The sequence below is a fragment of the Anarhichas minor genome, unplaced genomic scaffold (assembly GCF_050575085.1).
Source record: "Anarhichas minor isolate MPS153535 unplaced genomic scaffold, ASM5057508v1 ptg000018l, whole genome shotgun sequence".
Classification (NCBI taxonomy): Eukaryota; Metazoa; Chordata; class Actinopteri; order Perciformes; family Anarhichadidae; genus Anarhichas; species Anarhichas minor.
Genome location: NW_027466464.1, coordinates 4482742 through 4506988, shown reverse-complemented (window position 1 = coordinate 4506988; position 24247 = coordinate 4482742). Strand labels below are relative to the sequence as shown.

Here is a 24247-nt window from a genome sequence, read left to right as displayed (position 1 = left end):
ACTGACTGTTGTCTGAATTGTAATGAAAATAACAATGTTTATATACAGATCTCAGTGTAATAATTAGGCAGCAAACAAAAGGCTTTGGATATGAGCATCTCACAGTCTAATTGTAGCAGCGTCTCTGCAGCACTCCAGAGGGAGATGTGAACACTAACCGTGTTTCTGGCTGTGATTTCACCACTCCACTATTTATAACTACAGACACGCTGTTTCAGTCAGACAGCAAAGAGTCGCTCCGGGCTAGCTTCATAGCAATATCCTGCTACTTCTTCAGGACTGTCAACTTTTTGTTGTGCTGATTTGTGGGATTGGAGGAATCATCAGGCTTACACTTATTTCTAGTGCCGTTTCCTCTGCAATCATGATCATGCTAGAACTAAATAAAAATACACCATTTCTCCTTTGAGAAATGAGAAAGTTGTACATCACAAGGTTCATGCTCCTACTCAGTGTTCCACGCTCCGTGTGGGCAATTCCCTAAACTACGCAATTTGGCACGGAGCACACTCAACGGAACTCAAAGTCTCCGTTTCACTCTCACCGTCCCCCCAATTAGACCTGGAATCCATAAACTCATTAGATTGTCCAAGTTACAGGATTCTCTCACTCCCCCTGACATTTCACACTAACAAGACAAACTCTGTTAACTTGGAGGATCCTATTATTCAGAAAAATATGGCAGCGCTGCAAACAATGCAGTGAACAGTTTTTTGACAGTAATTTGCAGCGGCCCGTCTCTGTGACACACTGGAGAATGGAGATGTTAGATGTACACAAATGTTTTTACTAAATATAATTCTGTTATCTGCATATAGAAGAGCAGAATTTATAGACCTATCCTGAGAACTTGCATGTCTTTGCAAATCAGTTAATTAGTCACGGTTAGTGCAACTAAGCCTGTGACTATGTAGACTATGAATTTATTAAAGAAAGGACGGGTATTTAATAGGAAAGGAGTCTAACAAAATCGATCTATCTATCTATTTACATATATATTCAAGGTGGCGCTGATCATGTGTTTGCATGGTCGTGAAACCTGCACTGAGTGTAAAAGATCCAAATGTTTTCTCATTATGATTCTCATGTCACATTGATTTATATATATACACATATATATATATATATATATTTTTTTTTTCAAACATGTAAGTAAAGAAGTGAAATTCATTATTACACAGAAATATTTGCAGTGCTTTTACCATATCTGAGTAATAATGTCAAACAAGAAAAAACTGCACCTAAAGAAAATATGCATAAATTGCAAAGATGAAAATTCAAATCTTGATCTAGATGGAATAAATCATCCGGAATGGATTTTAACCTTTATATAAACAAATAGATATGACGCTGGAATTCAGTAAGGACTTCATTTCCCAGTGGCCATTGCGCTGGGACGGCTGGAAAGCATCGCTATGCAGGCTGAGGCTCAATTTCACACAAAGAAAATAATATTTCGTTTGTTTCCGGACCAGTTTTGTAAATAACGTGTAAATACCTTATTTCGGCCTAATATCTGGGCATTACACATAATAAGCAGCTTTTACTATGCTAGACAGCATATATCGGGTTACTTTTTGTTTGCCCCCCCCCCCTCCTCCTCCTCCTCCTCCTCTCATCTCCAACGCGGAACTAAGCTCATGAGTCAAACATGTCTGCTTCTGGTAGCGCCTACAAACCCGTGAGCCATGTCATTTTCGATATGGATGGACTGTTATTAGGTGTTTAACCGTACTATGTGTGCTATATCTTGTAGTGTTGTTGAGCATGTCACACGAGGAGGCTGCACCGACGCTAACGCTCCGTAGACACTCATTCATTCGCTCCGCGCGTGGCGAACAGTCTGCGTGCCGAACTGCATAAACAAAAGCAATAAATACATGATTTCTTCGCACGCGGCCAAAAACAACGAATCACATCGAACATTATGACTAAATGTGCCTTTAAATAACCTCCGGGTGAATTCGGCTGTCATTTAATACATCTTTATGTGGTACAAACCTTACACTACGTACCAAACTTTTACAGTCAACAGGAGGGGAACGTTACTTTTTGATGTATTGTTAGGAAATGGCCTAATTTGAATGCTGCCCTTTTTACACTATAAAAGCCTACATTCGTTATTTCTAATAGGCTGTAGTTTGAGGTCACAGGGAACTGTTATAGTCTATTCATTTTCTAAAATAGATACAAATGACTAATGGCAGTGTCCCCTAATGTCCCATTCATATGCAATCTTACATGACATGTAATTGAAAGGTAATCATTTTCTTTTTGTATTTTTCTCATTGCAGACACAGAGCGTCTGTACACTGTGTCCTTCCAGCAAGTCTGTGAGCGCTTCGGAAAGCAGTACACTTGGGACGTGAAGGCGACGGTGATGGGTAAAAAGGCTCTGGATGGTGCCCGGATGATCCGGGACGCTCTGGAGCTTCCCATGACAGCCGAGGAACTCCTCGCTGAAACCAGGCTGATACAGGACAGGATCTTCCCCTCTGCCAAGCTCATGCCGGGTATGCCTTTATTTACCACATATAGCCCAGTGCCATATTTTAGGACCCCCACAAATAATACTGAAAAATACAACTTTTAAGCTCAACAGTGGGCCGATTATGAGCTCTTGTGTGGGCTGCTGTCTTCTTCATTCATGTAAACAATTTGACACGACCACTTCTGCCGTTGCGGCTTCGTTTAATCCGGTGTGCCACTTTACCCGTTCTATTCTATTATGAACACTAGAATGCGGTTTAGAAAGCAAAGCACATCTAATAAATGTGTACGTGTGTTACAAAAGGAAGATTATTCAGGTGCTGCATCCTCTCATCATGTAATTCATCGATGGATGATTGACTTATTGAATATGATTATTATGATTGACTCATTGAATTATAATGGAGCGCATTTGATCTGTGCTGTTGAACAGTGTTCACTGTTGGGAACCTCACATGCAGTGCATGCTGGTACATCTGTTGATCATGCGCTCTGTTGTTAACATCAAAATAAGTATAGTTTGAATGGACTATATACAGAACAGATGCTATCAGGACCTATCATGTTCTTATTTTTAACAAAAACATATTTTTAATGATGCTCTTTGATTCTGCTGAGGTGGCCAACATCCAATACCAAAAAATGGATTTAGACACTTAACTTCAACAAAAAAATGATGATTTTCAAATGTAATGTTGCAATATGTTGAAAAAAGTAATACGTGATCTGGATATTATTGTTGTCAGTGTTCATTCAGAGACGTCGTATAAATGTCGGTGATTGAGGACGAGCTCTGGTAGTTTCTCTTTCGAACTTTCTGCCACTAAGTGCACCATCGTGCTCTCACGGCTGGTAGTTTAAGTATAAGTGTTCCTCCAATAATAACCGAGTTATGGCCTGCGATGTGGAACAGCAATGCTTACTGGGTACATGAGAAGTGTTCAGCGTTCAGGTTCTCCTCACCTAACAGCAAAGTGGAGGCAGTGTGTTCCTTCAGGGAGTTTTTATTACATTTTTATAGACTGTCGTCCTGGAAGCTGTTGATACAAATCCTCCCACAATGCTCTCTGGTCACCTTTGGAGTAAAAACTAAATAAAAACATTCACTAACTGCCCAAAACCTTGCAGTTCATGTCATGGACTTTCTGTGAAAACAAACATTTAAATGTGTGCGACCAAATCCTACAGCTCTACTCTGAATACTTTTTATACATTTTTTACGTTTTGGAAGTTTGTGTCAAGCCTCACCAAATGCTTGATTTACACTGGATCACCATAAGGATCATTACATGTATTCATGTGAAGAGGTGTTGCTGAATGTCGTACAGTCATCAAAAAAAAAAACACACTCCCAAAACTGAAAAAAGTATTTGGAGTAGAGCTGTTGGATTTTGTGATCACTGTATTAACAGATTATATGAAGAAACTCCATGAGATGAACAGTGAGATGTATTGGAATGGTTCCGTGGACTTGTAAGGGGCTCCATATCGACATGTGTTAGTCCACCATTGAGTCTCATCTTGTGCACCACTAGGTGTGGAGAAACTGGTGCACCACCTCCGAAAGCACGGTATCCCCATCGCGGTGGCCACCAGCTCCGCCGGCGCCACGTTCAAGTTGAAGACCAGCCAACACCAGGACTTCTTCGGCCTGTTTGACCACATCGTTGTGGGCGATGATCCCGAGGTGAAGAACAGCAAACCTCAACCCGACTCCTTCCTGGTCTGTGCCAGAAGATTCAACCCTCCAGCTTCTCCAGAGAAGGTACGTTCTCCAGATTACACATGTGTTAATGAACAGAATATCAATGTAGAGGCTTCTGAGCTGAGCTGCTCTATTGGATCCGCTTTTCCTGCTGTACCTGATAAAAAGGCATCTCAGCATCTGCATTCTTTTTAATTTACTTTAATAATTGATGTATTTCCTCTGGCTGCTGATCCCGATGGTGTTTTCGCAGACTGGATAAGAATCATGGGTAGACGGTACGATCTAGCGGCATGCAGATGAGACGTAGAACTACATGTCAACAGTGCGTCAAACAATACGTCTTATATATCGTTGTACTTAGCTGCCTGTTTGTCAGCCACGGCCTTTTTTGTTTGCAGCTAATGTGTTCCATGTGAACTAATGCAGGCAGGGCCTGATGTCGGCCGCTCTGTGCACTGACAGACACTCAGAAGTCAGGAGCTCTCCGGGTTCACGGGCTGTTTAAGATATATTTTCAGACTCTCTGGAAGCCGTTCGCACTGTTGAGTCAGTCTAAAATAGCTGCCAAATATCTCTCTAAAAGACACCAAATAACAGTGGGAGGCCTGACCTATTTTCATGAAAACTAGATCGTGTGTTAAAAAGTATTATGCTAATTTGAACAAATCTGCCGTTGATCATTGCTCAGTACACAACTCGCTAATGAATATGTAATTGTATGATACGCTTGGCGGATATGATTTCTTTGTGTTAGAAACTCTTAATTGTGTGAAGTTCTGGTGCCTCTCTAGGAATATGCTTCATGTTGATGCACGCCGTCACCTAGATATCAGAAACCTTAGCATCTGCTCATGATTTATAGATTTTATTTTTTTAGGATTAATTGTGAGGAGCTGAAGAGAAACTGGAGCGTCCAAATCTATTCCAGGAGACGGAGAAGCTGTTGACGAAGCTGTTGTCAGAGTGCTGATCGCGGACATTCATTACGACTGAGTTCACTGAAAGAAAGTTCTCAATCGCTACTTCCTTACCCACCACAAGTCCTCACACTATCCTTTTATACAATAGCTATGGGAGCAAGCAGTATTATTCAGGATACGCTTGTAAGATAATGCAGATATTTACTGAGATTATAGACGGGTTGATGCTGTGAGGATTCACAACAGGTATTTTCTTTTTAAATGGGAATATTCAGTTTCTTCTTCTGACCATGGACCTTTCTAAGCATTGCCTTCAACTAGCACATCCTCTGCATTCTCTTTTGTTCAGCACGGCCGTGTACAAGGATTGAACTGGCAACTTGCCCTTGGAACAGGAATCCAATAAGAAAAGAGATAAATAACTTCTTTTTTTTTAAATACAAAATGAAAGCATGTACTTTCATATGAAGCATTTCTTATTAACAGCTGCCCACTCGCACTACTCATTGCATTCAACATTAGTTCTTCAATGTCATATTGCACAACAATCATTGGCGATGAAGATGTGGGATCTCAGGCTGCCTTCAACGATGCTCATTAAATATGTATCAAAGGAAAAAAAGAGAATCTAAGACGTAGAATAGTGCAGGAGTTCAATACGGAAAAAACTTGCTAAATAAATTAGTATAAATTTGCAATAGGTAATTAAACTGAATGTGATAATGTAATCATGCAATGATAAGTAGTGTATAGCATCACACAGTGGAGGGGCTGGAACACCGTCAGCTAACGTCGCATTCTAGCTGGAGTAACATGGAGCACCTTGTTAACCGTGTCACACCCTCGGCATGCACCACTCGTGCTATTTACTTTGATGGACTCTTAAAAACTCAAGCACATAAATGGCAGTACATCTAATTTTGTTAATGTAGTCATCGAGTGGCCTTATGCGCCGCTCCAGTTGTTGGAAGCTAGCCCGTGTCTGGGGCAGCAGAGTGTTGGACGATCTCCTCCTCGTATCCCAGAGTACCATTCTAAAAGCCAAGTCTGTACAACTGGTTTTAACTTGATTGGTCAACCAAAACCTGAAACCATAAAGATGTAATATTCGTAAAACACATTCTCAAAGCCTTTTTTTAATGTGCACGACATCTTTGTGTAGCGTCTACAGGACGGGCAGGCACCACATCTCTGAGTCCAGCATCAAGTTCTCTAAAGAACACACGGTGGTTCCACTAAGTTGTAAATGTTATTCAGACAGAGTTAGTGAACTTCTGTTTTTGGGGCATTGTCTGCCTTTATGAGTTAGGGGACATTACAGATGTGACCAGAAGTGAGGGGGAGAGCGGGAACTGAGCTGCGGTAAAGGTCTCTGGCTGGAATCAAAGTTGGGATGTTGCGGTCACCACAATGCTCCAACTTCCAATCAAGAATCCAATCCACAGTCTCCTACTATCCAGTCCAAGTGGAGGTGTGGCTTTTGCATTTGTTTGACCCTTTGTAGGTGAACAAACAAAAGAAACCAGTTATGGATCCTGGGGGCGGGGAGTCATATTTGAAGGGGTCGTACGTTTAAAAAAAATAAAAATAATAATAACTTCAATATTTATGAGAATGAATCGGAATTGTTTCTTCTAAAGTAGTGTTTTTATATTAAGGATGGTCTATGAGCAGCAAGAAGGTTATGAAGGATAAATACACACAACTTCTTTCATCTTCTTTCATAAACATTATACTTCCTTTGTCCTCAAGTTACACCTGTTGTTGGATTTATTTAGCCAGTTATTAGATAAATCCTACAGATTGCTGTTTCCGATGAAGTCTTTTGGCTCTTTCATGATTTTTTATGAACATGGATAAATACTAATATTGTTGGCGTTACAGGAAAGTAGAGAATGTTGTGGGGTTTTTCTTCCCGTTGATGAGCCGCTTCTTTGACTTTACCTGCCGGCTGGCTCAGTAACTGTTACCTGACTCGTGGTGAGACACCACAGGATCTCACTGTGAGGAACTCAGTTACAAACACCCACAGAACACCAGAGAGATTGGATTTACTTCAGTTCACGCAGATTTATTTGCATCACAAAGTATACAAGTAAACCGAAAGTCCCCCCCCCCCCCCCCTTCGGAGATGTGCCCCTCCTCTTCTGAACTTTCAACTAGACAAGTTACACTGTGCACCTTGGCCAAGTCAAAACTGAGTGTTTTTTGATTAACCACCGTCTCCTTCCACACTCGTCTTCTCCTGATTCCGCCTCTGGCCGCCCGTCACAGCGACCGGCTCCCATTCTTGCCCTGCGTTAGAAATCTTGCCCTACTTGTTTATCTGCGTCACCCCCCCCCCCCCCTCTATCTTCACCCGGGCTCCAAGGTCGCTATACGAGAGTCCCTGTCTCAGTGACGTGGATAACATATGCCAATGATACCGGCCGATATCACAGTATGAATGTGAATATACATGGTTACATTTGAAATTATGGATATGATTGATTTTACACAAATATATTTCAAGACACACATTTTTCTCCCACAAGAACTTCTATCTCTGATGACACAAAGTCTTGTGTCCTCTTAGCGCAGCTAACATTACAAACCAACTGTTGCTCACGTCTGGTGCGATGAGTTTGATCCAACATTGTGAGTGAAGTGCTTCTTTGACAAAAACAACAAAACTAGGGATGGGTATGGTGAGGCTTTTATCGATAATGGTACTCCTGTAGATACTTTTATCAGTTATTTTAAATTATATTGTGAGAAAAAAATGACAATTACTTTGGAAAATAATCAACATTGTTCAATTTCTGATCAAAGCATGACCTGATCGATGTTTCTGGACACTAAAGTTCTAAGGTTCAGTACCCAGCCTTAAGTACAGTTAGAGCAAAGTTTTATGCCGTTGTTAATCGGTCTTTGTTCCAAATACGATCATTTAGATGTTCATCATTCAGCAGGTCTAAAAAGTGACAGCGACCCTATATCACATTTTATCTACAGAACCCTGCCTCTACAAATGGCTTCTGGCTCATATAAAAACCAAGGTGCGTTCAAAGAGAACTCCTTCAAAAAGTGAGCCATCGTGGCATTTTACTCCGACTGTGTTTTGATATTTACAGCCTAATTTAACAGGGACATTTGAGGCATCCGATGGATGTATCCTCGCTAACTCCCCTTCTCCCATTTGAAAGGCTTTTTGCTGCAAATAGGTCTGCCCGTGGCACGGCACACCAGATTTTTTAATCTGGAGCCAGCCACGGTTAGAGCTGTCATTTTTCCTGATGAGATATGAAACCGAGGCTCAGAGGGGGAATCGACAGAGTGTTCAGTGGAATAACGAATGATGATGCGTCACTACCTGGCTCCCACTCCGTGACAGAGGAGGAGAGCAGGCAGAGGCAAAGCTAGAGGGGGGTGGGGGGGGGTGGAGAGGAGGTAAACGGCAGAAGCAGCCGTATGGTAATAACACACATCCAATTGTCAGATGGAAAAAAGACACCAGCTTGTTTTTAGTCGCTGTGAGACACGAGGAACCGGCAGGAAGGAGTCGCACAGTCAAGTGGACTTAGTAATGACAGGGTGGTCTTTCAAATACACAACGAAAACACGTTTTCAATATGTATGCAAAAATGATAAATGGGTGATGTTGAAGTGATGCCACATAGGACGAGTTACAAAACTGTGTCTGTCCCATTCAGAGTGATATTTTGAAAGTGTCCCCTGCAGCGAAGCAAATATATAGTACAATATGTGATTGAATGGGATATTCAGAGAGCCAGAGGCAGTGCCTTCTCTGTGAACACTGCAGTCCAGTGGCCTCCCGGGTGAGTAATATGGTGTCGATGCCGCCGTCTGAGCTGACCAAAAGTGAAAGAAAAAACGCTGCTCTCTTTTCCACGGAGAGAAAAGGACATTTTTCACCACTCCAAAGTAACAGTGTTGATGAGACGGGAGATTTTTTACCGAAGGTGTGCTCAACAGCCTGAATAAGATTAATGAAACATGAAAGTGAGCTAGTTCGTGCCCACACTGATAGGGAGGGAGCGAGGCAGAGATAACTAGTTCTTCCTCTGCCATTAATCATACAAGGCATTACACCTGGGGCAGGCTTTATAATCCAGATATTCAAATCAGGTACGATTAGGACATGAACTTTTCTACCTGAACATTAAATTGGCCCATTACTGCACTGACAAATCTCACCATATTCACCCCTTACCTTTATCAGATACACACCAGCCCAAAGAGTCTCAAATGCATATCTCTGAATTTATTTTTTTTTATATGAAAATGTTAAATGTAAGTAAACGTTAATGGTTGAAGTCACTTTAAATGCTAAGTGCTCATTGATCGTTTCTTCACTGCACTTTACAGAGATCACACTCAATCCCTACCTTTGCTGCGAATGTTGGTTGTTTTGCCAAGTCTAGACAGCCGTGACTCTGATGTCTGAGAGTCCTCTCACTTCACTCCTCCATGGCGGTGGGATTTGGCGGCACGGGTCTGGTAGACAGCTGGATCGTTTGAGATAGAAGCATGTCTGTTCCGTCAGATGTTTGTGAGACGGACGACTGGAAGAACTCTGGCTGGAGCGCCTCTTGTGTAGACGCGCCATGAGAAAGCGAAGCAAATTCCCTTCCATGTGTGTACCTCCATGCTAGCAGGTTTTGGTGGCACTGGTGTGGAAGGTGACTTTCAACATCTGTGGTCCTGGATAGACACAGTCTTCCTCCCCACCTCTTTTCACTGGCTGCCAATGCTTCCTCCATGTTTGTCCCTCCAAGGCAATTACCATTGGAGACCAGTGGTCCCATCCTGGTGTGTCTCGATCCCCGTCCATGTTGACGTGTTCTTAGGCAAGACACTTAACCCTTAACTTAACCATGCCATCAGTGTTTGAATGGATGTGGATGTGAGTTTAGTTTAGTATGAATGTATGTATGCAACGAGATGATATCCTATGTAAAGTTAGTATTCATTTTTCGTGTATTTTCTTATGAAAGCCAGCAACACGTGTCAAGTTCCACTCGTTATATGCATATGGTCTTTTCAAAATAAACCTCCGTCTTCACAGGAAACTCAGGTTTAGGCAACAAAACTACTTGGTTAGGTTTTAAGAATAGATCCTGAAATACTTAGTAAGGTTTAGGAAAAGATCGTTTATGTTCAAATAACTACGGAAGTGGCGTTACTGAAGTATGCAAGTTGCGTGACAAAAACATCAATGTTGAGTAAGCCATTTTTAATAGCATATAAAGTTTTAACAGCTTGCCTAGTCCCTATGTCGCTCTTTGTTTTCCTAGGTTAGAAATATTTGATGTCTGTTTTCTCTTACTTCAGTCCTTCATTCCGTTGTCTCGTCCCAGCTGGACTAATGTCACAAGCTTAAATAAATCATCAGTGAAAGAAATTGCAGCGGAATAAAGACTTATGTAAAACCACAGAGCTCAGTTCTCCCCCGTCTAGGCATCACTTGATATGCTTCTTTGTTCTTTATTCAGTCCTCCTTTCAACTACCCATATCTTCTTCTGTTCATATCAAACAAACCAGAAACTTCAAATGGATCACACTCTGTGTATGAGAGGACTTTTCTAGGGAAACACCTTCCAAATTCTAGGTCTTATGGATTGGGCTCAACCTGCACAGACCTTCTTTAGGCCTCAGATGAGGCAAAGAGCTCTGTGAGCTGAACAGACTAGAAATATCTCCCATTGCCAGGTCTTATCTAAGGTTCATCCAAATATTGTTGATTACAGCAGAACGTTTCCAATGCATAAGAACTCGCCCTGACCACCCGCTGCTTTGCTAGCGCTATATTCTCCCTTTACTTAGGTTACACTGGTACATTGAAGTCTTTAACATTCTCTTAGGCAGACTTCCTGCTTACTTGAGCCAGCTGTGCAGCTTGCTCCTTGGTTCTGGAAGAATCTGCAGGACAAGCCTAAACCTGAGACCCTTATTGAACTTAGAAGAAGGGAAGTGATGAGGGCTAACTGTAGTGCTTCAATTAACTAACAAACACATGAGCAAAATGCTACTGTTACTGGCCTATGTCATTATCATAACACTTTTATTACAAACCCTTTTCAAAGCACACAGTTTGGTGGAAGAGAAGTGAATTTAGCAAAGCTTTCACTGAGAAATGAGAGCGAGTAACAAAAGGTTCTCACAAAGGGGGGATGGAGTCAGTGAATTCCCTTTTGGCCACGGGATCTTTGGATGTGCAGATAATGATGCTGCAACCACACGGCAACTATGATTCAGGACCTGCCTCCCCTATACTTTTATTGTGTTTCATACCTCAAACTATCAGGGGTCTACAAGGATTCACATAATAAAGAGTCAACGCTCTGATCCAGTATGAGGGGGAACAAACTCCCCATTTCCAAGCTGCAGTTTGTGGACCTCCAGCCATTCATTTATCCCTTTGGCTATTCTATTTCTCTCCACTGTGATGCTTGATTGTTCCACATGGTCACGTATAGAACAGATGCATCTGTTGTGGTAGTGAAGCTGTGAGAGGATGCTCAAAAACAGTCCTGAGAGGTTTCAGGCTGAGAGGCTCACTTTTTATCTTCTCTCTAAAATATTCAAGATGGTAAGCTTTTGGAATAAACTTAGAAAATATTATGGGTCAGTGAATGGTTTAAAATGCAGTGATGGCCAAGTTGATTTAAAAGCACTTAGCCCACACTCTGCAGCCCTGGGATTCCTCCTATCTAGTTTAGCATACGTCTCCCTTAACTTGCATGTAGATACACGGCTCTGTCCCTCTCCCCTGTTTGTGTTTTCCTAGCTGGATACTTAATCATCACAGACTTCTAAATTTGTGGGTTAAGCCGGCTGCAGGGTCCTCCTCAGATCACAAGCAAAGCAAAGGGAGGCTGGGTGGCTGTGAGATTTGCAGGCACTCGTTTTGGCTGGATGGTGATTTTTTTGATTAAGTCCTTGGGCCGTCCACGGGCTTTTCTTTGAGCCAATTGCAATCTCTTGACACTCAGCACAGCAGTAACTTATCTCCTAATGAAAACGCGCTCAGTAATAGCTGCCTCCATTGTGAATGCGTCGTGTCAGCCAGTAAACATGTCGAGCTGTGTCTCACAAAGAGCTTTTTAAAGTGAATATCATACCATTCGACTCCGAACAACTCACAGATTTAACTTAAGATCGTTTTTCAATTGATTCGTTCTGATTGCAACAAAGAAATGTACCTATAATCTTAAGAAACATTTATATTCTCCAGCATTAATATAAAAACTGGTACTCACCTACCACTGCGATGCACAGAATTTGCCAAATACTTATAGGTCATATTTCCTATATATAAGCAATATTTCAAGTTGAAGCCCACACCTAATGGACTACATGACAGCATTATACTTTTTGTTTGTTCAAACGATGGGAGCTAGAGAAGCACCCCGGATTATTCATAGTGGTGGTTCTTTCCCTCAGTGGAAGTTTCTTGCCAAATGTCTCTAAGCTGGACTGTTGGGCGCCATTGGGATGATTGGTTGACAATGATCACTGTGTGTTTATCAGAGTTCTTCGTCATGAGGGTTTTTGGTTCAGGGGAACGCTAGAAGCAGTGACTAACTATTAGATTACTTTAGAGGTGTTGTTCAACCTGCCCTGGGCTGTGGTCGTATCTCAATCCTCATAGAGGTCAGTGGCTACGTGATTTGTCAAGTTATCGGTGTGGTAATAATATGGTCAGTATTCCATAATATTCCCAACATATATCTTATGTCTGTGTTTTTAACCCAACCAGACAGAACTCGGCCTAACGCTAACTAGCTCTCCTCCTGTTGATTTCAACATGGACTTGTTCACAATGTAACACCATCAGAGATCTGCGAATAGAAAGCATAAATGATGGATGTCCTGATCGCATATTTAACTGAATATAGGCGGATAGCGATCATCAGTAAAACTTTATTTCACACCGTGATGGTTAAACTGTGCAATTAATCCGCAGTTCACATGCTTGCCGAACCGCAAGGGGGGTCAGTACGATCTGTTCCACCACTATTGCTTACACTTATGGTTTGTCTATCATCAACACCGGCTTTATTTCTGCTTTTCTCAACACAAGATGAGGAAATGTTCCACATCACTTGCTCATGCCGCCCAGAGCACCAGGATCATTTAGAGGATGCAGTTTTGTCACCGTCACTTATTCACTGGCCGATGCACACTGGACACAAACACGTGCATGACGTACACTTCATCTGTATCTCGTATGTCACATGTGTGTTCAACGCGTCAGCTTGTTAGCATCATGCATCAGCCGCACAACGGCCATGTTTTATCTCTACTGTTGCCTTCTATGTCTTCCTGTCATGGCTCTGCTGAGAACAAAAGCAACAACATCCATGAGTAAAGCACATGATCATCGTACGCCCAGTGAGCGCGTCAGTAACAAGAGACCTCGAAGGTGATGTGTTCAGTGAAGCGCGTTTCATTAGAGTATGTAATATCCCTCTTTATTTGTGTAGATTACACAAATGTCTTAACCTGTTAGAAAAATGTTTTGTTGTGTCAGTTACTCAAACAACCACTTGAGGCTCCAGAAGTGAGTCAATCCGCATAGACCCTCATGTTAAAATGGCCAACGTTAGAGCAGAAATGTTTACTTACAATAAAACAAATTGGTTGAGCAACGGTGGAAGTTGCCATAGCCAATGCACTATATATACACATCAGTATATCTTACAGTTACAAAGTACAAACAATATCAATACTTCATTTATCATGTGTAGCCAATTAGAGTGTTCAGTTGTCTAACATTGACAGTGAGTTAGGAGGAAGTCTGGGTAGTTGGGGTCACTGTTGTGCAGCACAATAAAATCAGTGACTTTAAGAGTTCAATTCAGCCCCGAAATGTTATCTGCAAGCTGCAACTCCAAAGTCATCTCCGCTGGGCATTTATGTGCCGATGTCAAAGAGATGAAAACATGGCAGCTCCATCAAACAGTCCACCACGTCTTCAACTGATTCCCAGTCCACCTAAACTGGTGAAGAGACTTGAAGGCAGGATCCAGAAATGGAACTACAGAACTGACAACAGGAAAACACACCAACCGCTGCCAATAGCCAAAATTTACTACAAAAAAATCCAACTCACAGCAGAAATAGTCTCTCTCCATTTCGTTCAACAGCATCATTGGTATCCGTGTCAAAATGAAACCGAGCATGAATTTGTATTTGCAGAAATAGAGACATCAGTGATGTTTTCTGTACAGCAAAGACCTGTTAAATGGTTTCTCTGATGAACATGCTCCCCCTGACAGATTCGTTCCACCGCCGTGTTGTGGTTGTTAGGCAGACGGACTGTCAGACGTGAAGTTGACACATTGCCTTCACCTCGGTGCCACATGCTGGTAAAGTCTCTTAGTTGAAAAAGCCACAAGTCAACCAGGGCAGATCGGTCCTTTGATGGTAGAATTTGTTGCAAATGCTTCTGTTCTCTGTAGTTTTTTCAAAAGTCTTAGCACTAGGACATACTTTTCAGTTTAAAGCCCGTTTTGTATTTCTTAAGGGGAGATGGATTGATTTTAACATTCATGTAGACTTTACATCTGTGAGCTATTTGCTCCCCGTTATTTGAATCCATGTCCTTGTATTTTAAAGTAATACGGTAATACGTCTCTAAGATGTTTCTGCGTGGGAAGAGCTGCTTGTCCTTCTACTTTATACATCTTTCTTTGTTCTTTTTTTTTTTACTGATTAAAAATATATACAGCCATCAGGAGAGCTAGACCTCGCAAAAGCAAAAAATGGGCTGTTTTAATATCAGCTAATATGGAGGTGCTGGTATTCTCTTCTGAGCCCCGTTAGTTATGCCGTGTTCACACGAATCGCGTCATTCACGCCAAAGGTCTCGCCGGGGACCATTTGATGTTCATTTGCGTGAATCGCGCTGGACGTGCCCGAGAGGGGGCGTGGCTTATCGCCCTGAAAGCCGTTCAACTGTCCGCCATCAACCATGGAAAAAATAACCTCTATTTCTGCTTAGTACGTGTTGTGGAAGTCCCAGATATCACGGGAAACTAAACGGCGTCTTGTCTGGGTTCATAACATCATCCGGAGGAGCTCCGTGGATTTTATCGAGCTGTATTCACTGTGTCTGTTTACTACAGCTGTATGAACACAAAATAAACTGATTTGGCTGTGATTTAACTGCAATAAACCGACAAAAAGGGACTCCGAAATAACTACGTAATGATGCCGATTTGCAAAAAGTCTGAATTCATGTTTTGTTAGTTCTCTCTGCAAGACGACAAGCAAATCACTTTTAAAATACTTGTTTTCTCAATGGAGCTCGGATCGATCGGTGCTAAGCTAACATTGTAGCAGCTCCATCAACACTCAACATAACGTCATATAGACATAAATACAGCGGCGTCTTTTTCATTGTTTGTACCATATGGTTTACACACATTTATCGTCATGCCATTTTTTCGCCGAAGTTGAAAAATTTCAACTCACGCGTTTTCGCGTTTGGCACGAATTCGCGCAACTTCTCCCGAACGCGCCGGGCCATCGCAAATTCGCGTCACTCCAGTCTCATCGCATCTGTGCATAGACTTTGTAAGCAATCTACTCGCGCGAATAATTCGTGCAGCGTTTGGTGTGAACACGGCATTAGCCTGTATTTCACATCTTTTCAAATTGGCACAATTAAAAGTATGTTAAACGAGCAATTAGCAGTTCATGTTTTCAGCGTACCCATGGATGTACAGACAACTATCGCGGGGTTGCTTTAAATGTTAGGATTCTCAAGCAAGTTCTGGAGCGCATTATTTCTAAGCAGATTTGTGGACGTTTGTTCACGTTGGACATCGGAAATAACGACACACCACGGAAGTGTAAGTCACGCTGAATGATATTATTATACTTTATATCAAAATCATGTCTCACGTGCATGCGAGTGTGTATTTGTGCACACCAAACATACACAGTTTACATCTACGGCCTTACCCCCCATCCCTCTGTCTTGTCCCGTTCAGCAGTTCTGACTTGGGTACCCGGTGAATCAAGCTTTAGTTGACTCTGATGAATCTTGCATGTGTTCGGGTGTAGGTCTGAGGACGGGTTGTAAATCTTCCCTGGCACCTTTAGAAGAGGGGAGGGGTGTCTCTTCACAGTTCCACCCAGAGGGGCAGAGGAAGTGGGGAGACCAGCACGCACTGCTGGGAACCAGCGTAGAAAGCTTCATCATTTTTGTGTGGGCCTATTGTTCAACTTCAAAGGAATTTCAAACGATCAAGCAACCGATGAGCTGGTATACCTTCTGACAGGAAGGAGGATGTCCTGGTGGACAGGTAGAAGAATGGCAGAAAGCTTAGAAGATAAGTGGGGACTTGGGGAAGTGGTAATGCATCATGCCATCATAATTTCCTTCAGTCGACAGCAATAGTACCCCCGCCACACACACACACACACACACACACACACACTCCCTGTTTACATCAGTACATCATGAGTGCTCCGATGTACTCTGAATTCAGATTATGTATGTTGGCATGAAAAGCTAGTTAAACTATTTTTTCCCTCTAAAAGGCTGGTAAAGTGACTTTCAGTGGATTTACCTTGTTCCATGTGTACGAGGCCTTCTTGCTCCGTGTGTGGGTGTTTAGAACACCTCTTTGTGTGACAGCCACCGTGGGGAAATGCACTTGAGCCACAGTCAGCAGCGGTCTCCTTCTGTCATTACTTGAGGTAGAAATGTACTTAACTGTACTTAGTTTCTGACAGTAACAGTTGGATACATTCGTCTAATGGGCTAGATATGTTCTTACAAGTTGACCCCATTTACACTTCAAGTCTCTCATATCTACATCAAATTCAGATGTGATGCAGCGCCATGATATTCACAGCTCTGATATTGTCCACCTAACCTTTTTCCAAGCTAGATGCAAAGTACCTTGATGTTTTTTTGCTCTCTCCCCACACAGATTATTCAACAGGTGTACTGATCTGGGATCAGACAAACTATTTTGAATGATCAGGAGCTGCAAGGCTTCATTAATGAGTTGTACTATTGAATTATTCGCCATCTATTCTCTGATTCCAGCTTCTAAAATGTGAATTTGTTTTGTTTTTTTACTCCTTTATGACATTAAACTTCATTTTGTTTCTTAATTTGTTGACAAAAACAGACGTGACGTCTTGCTGTCGAAATACTGACTGACATTTTTACCAATTTCTGAGATTTTATAGACCAAACAACTAATTGATTAATAGAGAAAATAATCAACAGATTAATCAACAATGAAAATGATAGTTAGAATGACCTTCGTCCTGTCCACTTTGGCGACGAGTTTCTGGAACTAAATGTGGTCGCTGCTTCAGAAGGGACACTAAATGTAAGTTCCAGGTACGTTCAAGGGTCGCTGGCCGTTGATCGTGACATCACATCACAACAAGGACGACTGCTACTGGTAGAAATGGGGATACGACACACAGCCAAACGGTACCGTGGGCAAATGGAAAGATGAAACGAGATTATATAAAATAAGGAGTAAAATACAGTGGAGTCGACCGAAAAACTGCAAAGTGGTTTGATGCGATTGAAACTCTTTTGAGCCACTGACCGGCTTGCTCTCATTTTTGTAACTTCTGTCTAATCCACTCGAGGCATCAATACATTGACCTGCCACGCGTGTGTGTATGTTTTCATCCAGTTCAATACAGCACATTAAAAGCAGATTAAAGGGTAATTTCACTCGCTCATTGGGTAATTACCAGTTTTAATTGCTCCCAATCAAGGGAATTAGCGAGGGCTCTCTGTTGTGTACGCTCAGTGTTTCCGCCATCATTGTTCGACATCCTCCAGCTTCAGGATTAGTGACATCATAGAAGTCAATTAGGGTTGAAAGAGACTCATGGAGGCGTCTTTGTTCTACCTGAGTTTGAGAGTTGAGACGAACAAAGGTCCTTAAGGCTTTCTCTGAGACTTAGCTTTCTGTGGCTTCTTTTCAGCTTTCCCCTCATTGTACGGCTGTTTCCTTTATTCACACTCAAGTGCTCGTTCCAACCACAAAGTTAAAGCTGTGTTCACTATCCACAGTTAGGAAAAAAAGAAACAAAGAGGCACTTCAAATTCAGGTTAAAGGGCGATGTGTGGCATATATTAATGCTAATTTGAAATAAAAGCTCAATTTAATTAAACAAATTTAGAATTAGCATCTCAAGATGAATGAAATATAGGCTTTATCCACAGCCTTTGATTTGCTGATTTATTACATTGCGGAGCCAGAGGAAGTGTGGAAACATGGATTCAGTTTGTTGTATACCTGAGCCTTCAGTGCTGTCCTACTACAGTTGAACCACCTCCTAATAACCTCATTATGACGCCACAGCTACGGTTATTATTTGTTTCTAGGGGTGTAACAATACACGTATTCGTATTAAACCGTTCGGTACGAGGCTTACGAACCAAACAATACGTTTGAATAATACTAGTGCGTTTGGAAAATGTAGAAGCTTAAATTGTGGGAAATATGTTTTCGGTGGACTTTGCTCACACTGGCAACATGCTGTCTGACACGCCCATCCCGGAAACAAAACATTGTACCCTGGTGAGGCGCGTGTGTTCTGAGAGCCGCGCTAAACTAGCTTAGCAGGAAATCCAACAGCAGCACAAAAGCTACAAACTCTCCCGCAGCGTTTAGCTGTTCCCTACTGATTCAAACAGGCCTAAAGCAATCGCAACACAATCCCCATTTCTCCAGACCATCATTCTTACTTTGTAAAAGAAAACAACCCAAACAGAGAAGCAAAGTCCGACCCTAACCCCGTGATGACGGGATGCTTCGTCATTAACGGACAATGCATATAGTCAAAATCAATATAATTAACACAATGACAAGAACAAACTCACAAGAACCAGTCACATATATTTATATGACAACAAAGCAACAAATCAATCCAGCAACACTGCGGTGCTAAAACACGTATTCATCCACACACTGAAGATCACGAGCCATTCAAATATTATTCACATCAGAGGGAACAATATTAAACATATCATAAAAACGACACCATAGACAAATGAACACAGTAGTAAAGCTACTGCAGATGTAAAAACACAAGCAGTTCACTTACCAAAGCTGCTGTTCACTTAAAGACAAAGTGAACGTGTTCGTTGAGTTGTAGATCCACTCGGGTCTCAGCAAAAGTTTTCAAAAGCACCGTAGCTTGTAAGTGTCCTGCCGTGCTTCGGTGTCGTGTTGCTGCCTTGGTTAGCGTAGCTCCAAACAGCTCCAAACACCAAGACGCTCAGTTGCAAATGAAACGCATTCCGAGCCATAAAATGTGCAACGCTTCTCCAACGCTGTCAGCCAGAAATACCGTTCGTACAAATCCTTTTCCATGCTGGGTCAGGGCTGCTAGCTGTGGGGTTGGCCGACCCTTTCTTACGATGTCCAGTTTTTCTGGAAATGTCCTTCTTGAGAAATCCGATTCTCCTCCTTCAGCCATTGAGTGTTCAACAAATAGAGCTAGGTAAAAAAAAAAGAAGAAGCTACACCAAGCAAAACGCTAAAAATGTCATAACTTCTCTTACATATGTTTCAACTTGAACTCTTACTACTAACTTCTGCAAGCTGCTTCAGTGTCACACTAGCCCACTGTCCAATCACGGCGCACGTTAATGCTGAGCCAGCCGCACGTTATTGCTGACGTACTTGTAGGCTACCTAGGAAGCTCTAACATTCAAAGAATACGCCCAACATGTCAAACTAAAGATCTGATTGGTTGAAGAATGTGACAATCAACAATATCGTCCCCATTCACTTAAAGTGCAAAGGGATGCACTTGTGAGTCTGCAGGCCTCGGGCCTCTGTTCTTACCTAGAGACACAGAGGTGAGATCTGATTGGATAAAAGCTCTACTTAAAACAAGCTGCACTGGAAGCAGAGCAACTGAGGAAGACAGTAGCTGTGCAATGAGAACATAAGATAATGGGAAAAATAATTTGAATACATGTAGTGTATTTGTGAAAAATGATTAAATTATAAAATAGCTATAACTTTGTGATTCTGTTTAGGCCAGCAGAGAAGGCCTTGCAGGCCCTGATGGCCCACCACTGATATATATGTATGTATACAGCATTAATAAATACTTATAAAGCTGCTTTGGCAGAATTGGGTATTTTTGACCCTAACCCTTAAAAACAGCACATATTGGTATTTTTAAAAAGCACTGATTCAAACAGAAACATAAAGCACTGATCTGAAGTCATCACAAACACATTGATTGACAAAGTGATGCAATATGAATGGTAGAATGTGAGATATGATAAGAAGAATACCTCTGGGGTCTGCGGGCCAACGGTGGGCTGGATGAGGCTTAACTCGATGTCAAAGCGTTGTTAAATGATTCAACACTGTGGTCCCTCGTTTCACGGGGCTACACTGGTGGCAGCACGGCAGCGGCAGGTGACAAAGCTGTCAATCACAACCACTGCATGAAGAACAGAGCCTCTGAATCAGCTTTAATCGGTCATGCAAATACAAGGCAGTCTTTTTAACGTTCAGTATGCTGCTTACATTTTTCATATATTTCTTCAGAATGATGTAACACATCTGCTGCCTTCATTAAAGATATAAATACAAAGTTATCTCACATCTATTTGGAGCGAGCATTGCTTCTCAGTCTTCTGCCAGCAGCTAAAGGTGAACATTAGTTTGTCTGATGGACGTCATGGATGCTCTGGGATCTGATGGATAAACTTCTGTTAAACTGTGACGAGGTTCATGAGACATGAGCAGCAAAATAGATTTGATGATTCTACTGTTTTAAAACATTGCATTTAGCATTTTACGCCTTCCTTTCCCACATGTGTCCTCTATTGTCACTTGGTTGTCGTGTGACAAGGCAATCATTGTCTGATAATATTTTAAAGGAACATGACATAGTTGGGGTCGGAATGTAATGTGTCATACTATGCAGAAGTAGAGTTTACAGAGTGAATCTTCAGCTGACAAACCTGCTATTTGAATCGAAATGCTTTAATAATCTGCGCGGCTCTCATTACAAATCAAAGATCCCCCACAATGCCAAGCAAATGTAGTCTTCAATATAATTGAATATTAGGGCAACAGAAGATCATTTACTCAGTTATATTAGAACAACCCCCATGACGATGTCAGGGCGAACACAGATGGCAATATTTCACCAGTAATAGAAGTTTTGCTGCATTCATGTGCCCGTCAGAGAGACTGGAGGGAAATAAAGTAGGTATTTTAGAAAGCTAAAAGATTTGGGACCCGAGCCCCAGAAGCAGAGTGGCCAAAGAAAATGAGAAACGGCTGTTTATTGATTTTGCAGTTGTTGCACTTTCAACCTTAAAACCAGTCTTACAATATGAAGCGCAGTCATTTCACTGTGAAGATCAGTCCTCTCTCTCCGGCTCAGGCTCTTGAATAGTGGAATAGTTGGCTTTAATGATTCCTCCTGAGCCTCCACTCCTTCCCTCTTCCTGGCTGCACACTCTGTGATTATTGGACACTGAAAAATGATTAACCTCCCGCCGACGGTTCAGCCGTAATAATTCACCGCAGCTGTTGGAATGTCCTTGTCGAACATGTGCACAGATAACTATTTCAAATGCCAATTAGCCGCCATGTTTTCCATATTTCCACTTGGCTCGGCGTGTCGCGGGGACACGGCTCTGTACCAGACGGGATTGACTGCAGCAGCTACTGGTTTACGAAGAGACTTCACACAGAGACACACTTCCCTTTCACTTCTAAGAGCGTGAATGTGACTGTCCTGTGGGGAAATTCACAAGTTCTCACCATAATGCCGTAGTTCTGGTATTTCAGGCATTAATCCGCACTGGTTGAAAACGACATGCATTCATGCAACTGCTAGAACTTTGAGGAACTTTTGGGCAGTTTTCTGGGAAAGGATTTCTTTTTGTGGTGTGTATTCTTGCCCTGCTGTTAGTTACCTTTCCTTCTGAAGTAACTGATGACTGTGTATTCAGATGGTCTGGTCCCAGTAGTAGAGGTGTGTATTTTCAGATAAATGTATTTCACAGTTTCCTACTGCATAAGCTGAAGGTAAGCGTCCATGAGATCTCACAAAGCACACACATGTGTTACATTAAAGCATTGTACTGAACTGTATTTGTGACTATTGCAGACGTCAGAGATCAGCATACCTCTGCAGAGGTCAATGTGATTCATTTATTATCTTTGGTATTATTATCTTGTGTTTTATAAACATTGCTGTGACTCTTCTGCTCCTCGATATAACTGAGAATCTTTTGATTGACATGTCTTAATTTAGTATAGTGCCGGTAGATTATCTATTGATGATTACACTGATAAGATTGGGAGATTCGGCTCGTTGGGAATTATATTTTTATATTACAATGATTCAATCTACTTGGGACTAAAGCATTTAAAATCATGTCTATCAATGAACTTGGTATTACTACGTACTACTATCCTGAATATGTGTTCCATAAATACCTGCATTGTGAAGTAGTGGAATATAATGATTAAATAATGTTGGGGTAATTTATGAAGAATATTGTGGTCCTTTCAAAGCAATTTCAAGTACATTACCTGCTAATTGTCACCTGCTTACCGTGACATTTGTAGTCGTTACCAACTGACTGTCTTAACAATATAATATAATATAATTCAAGGCTTAGAGGATAAAATGCTTCTGTCTCCCTCTCCTCTGTCCTCGCTCAGTGCTTGGTGTTTGAAGACGCTCCCAACGGCGTGAAGGCGGCGCTGGCCGCGGGGATGCAGGTGGTGATGATTCCCGACGACAACCTGGACCCGGGCCTCACCCGGGAGGCCACGCTGCAACTCGGGAGCATGGAGGCGTTTGAGCCGACGCTCTTTGACCTGCCGGCCTTCGACTGAGCCACAATCTCCACCTCAAACCGCCCCGCGTGCAAAGGAAGCCATGACGGAGTGAGAGGGATTAGCGGCATACCTGAACATGTTGTGTGTGGACATTGATGATGTTTTTGTCGTAGCCAGTCAATTACATGTCGTTGTTTTCTGTCAGATGAGACGTCACAACAATGGACGATGTCACACATTTTATATTATTAAACCCTTGTGTTTACAGACATGATCTTAATAGATTAATAGATTTCTGCTACGAAGCAGGAAGCTCTTGAACACACTGTGGATCAGTCAGACACTGTCCTCGTTCCACATTGTGTTTAAGCGGTCTTATTGAAATGCTAAAGACTCGACTCCTCTCCTCAGTGTAATCCTGTCCTCAGCCTTTCATCTCCGCTCATGTCCGCCTCAACACTTACTGCTATTCACGTGTCCCCCCCGTCCCCCCCCCGTCCTCTCGCCATGCGGGCTTTACCGGAGGCCCGCTGGAGGAGCCCGGTGCCTCGGCTCCTCTCACGCAGCTGAAATAGGATTTCACTGCACTTCCATTCCACTTCCCCTCCTTGGCTTCTTGGCCTTTCATCCTCAAGGAGGGTAGTCTCCTAAGCCCCCCCCCTCCTGCTCCAATCACTGTGTAGTTCCATTTTCCCCTCTCCTGGCCTAAAACATGTGTGTGCCTTTCGGTCGTACCACAGAGGGATTGTAGAGTTAATGTGGATGATAGATGTTAGAATCAAATAACGCTCCAAAAGGACTTCATCCACACGGTGTAACAGCATTTTGTCAGACGTGCAAATTAGTTACGTATTCATTATCAAATAAAGAAATCCATAACACAAGCCCAGAGTGTAATAATTCTGCAATTTTCATTTTTAATTAATTTTGATCTTGACTTTGATTTCAAATTGAAGGAAGCTCAGGGTTATTTTCAGACATGTGCATTAGATTCTCTGAAATAATGAAGGAATTCATATGCAATGTGTGCGGTCTCATTCAGTTCACCGTCTGTAGCGTCAGATGTAAGTGGCCACTATGGCTCAATATCAAAGACCCTGATTTTACAGCAAAGGGTTGGATGAAAGAAAAAAACCCTGATCAGAAAGGATTTGTGGTAAATAAAAGTTGAGATGAAAGCTGTAGCCATCCACAGCACTTAACATGTTCATGATGACTTCCAGAAGAGATCCATGGTTATCGTCATCGGAAAACATGGAAACAGAAGGAAACTATAGAAATAAGACTGTACCATTGAATT

At 42.1% G+C, this 24247-nt stretch overlaps 1 protein-coding gene across 1 annotated transcript; it reads left to right on the top strand.

Moving 5' to 3' along the window:
• The first annotated feature begins 1625 nt into the window (after nt 1-1625).
• Nucleotides 1626-23831, top strand: pudp (pseudouridine 5'-phosphatase). Its single transcript, XM_076095003.1, has 4 exons — nt 1626-1721; nt 2295-2513; nt 4026-4255; nt 22828-23831. Exons 1-4 carry the CDS (start codon nt 1652-1654, stop codon nt 23002-23004), a joined length of 696 nt encoding a protein of 231 aa, XP_075951118.1. The 5' UTR covers nt 1626-1651; the 3' UTR covers nt 23005-23831.
• The last annotated feature ends 416 nt before the right edge of the window (nt 23832-24247 follow it).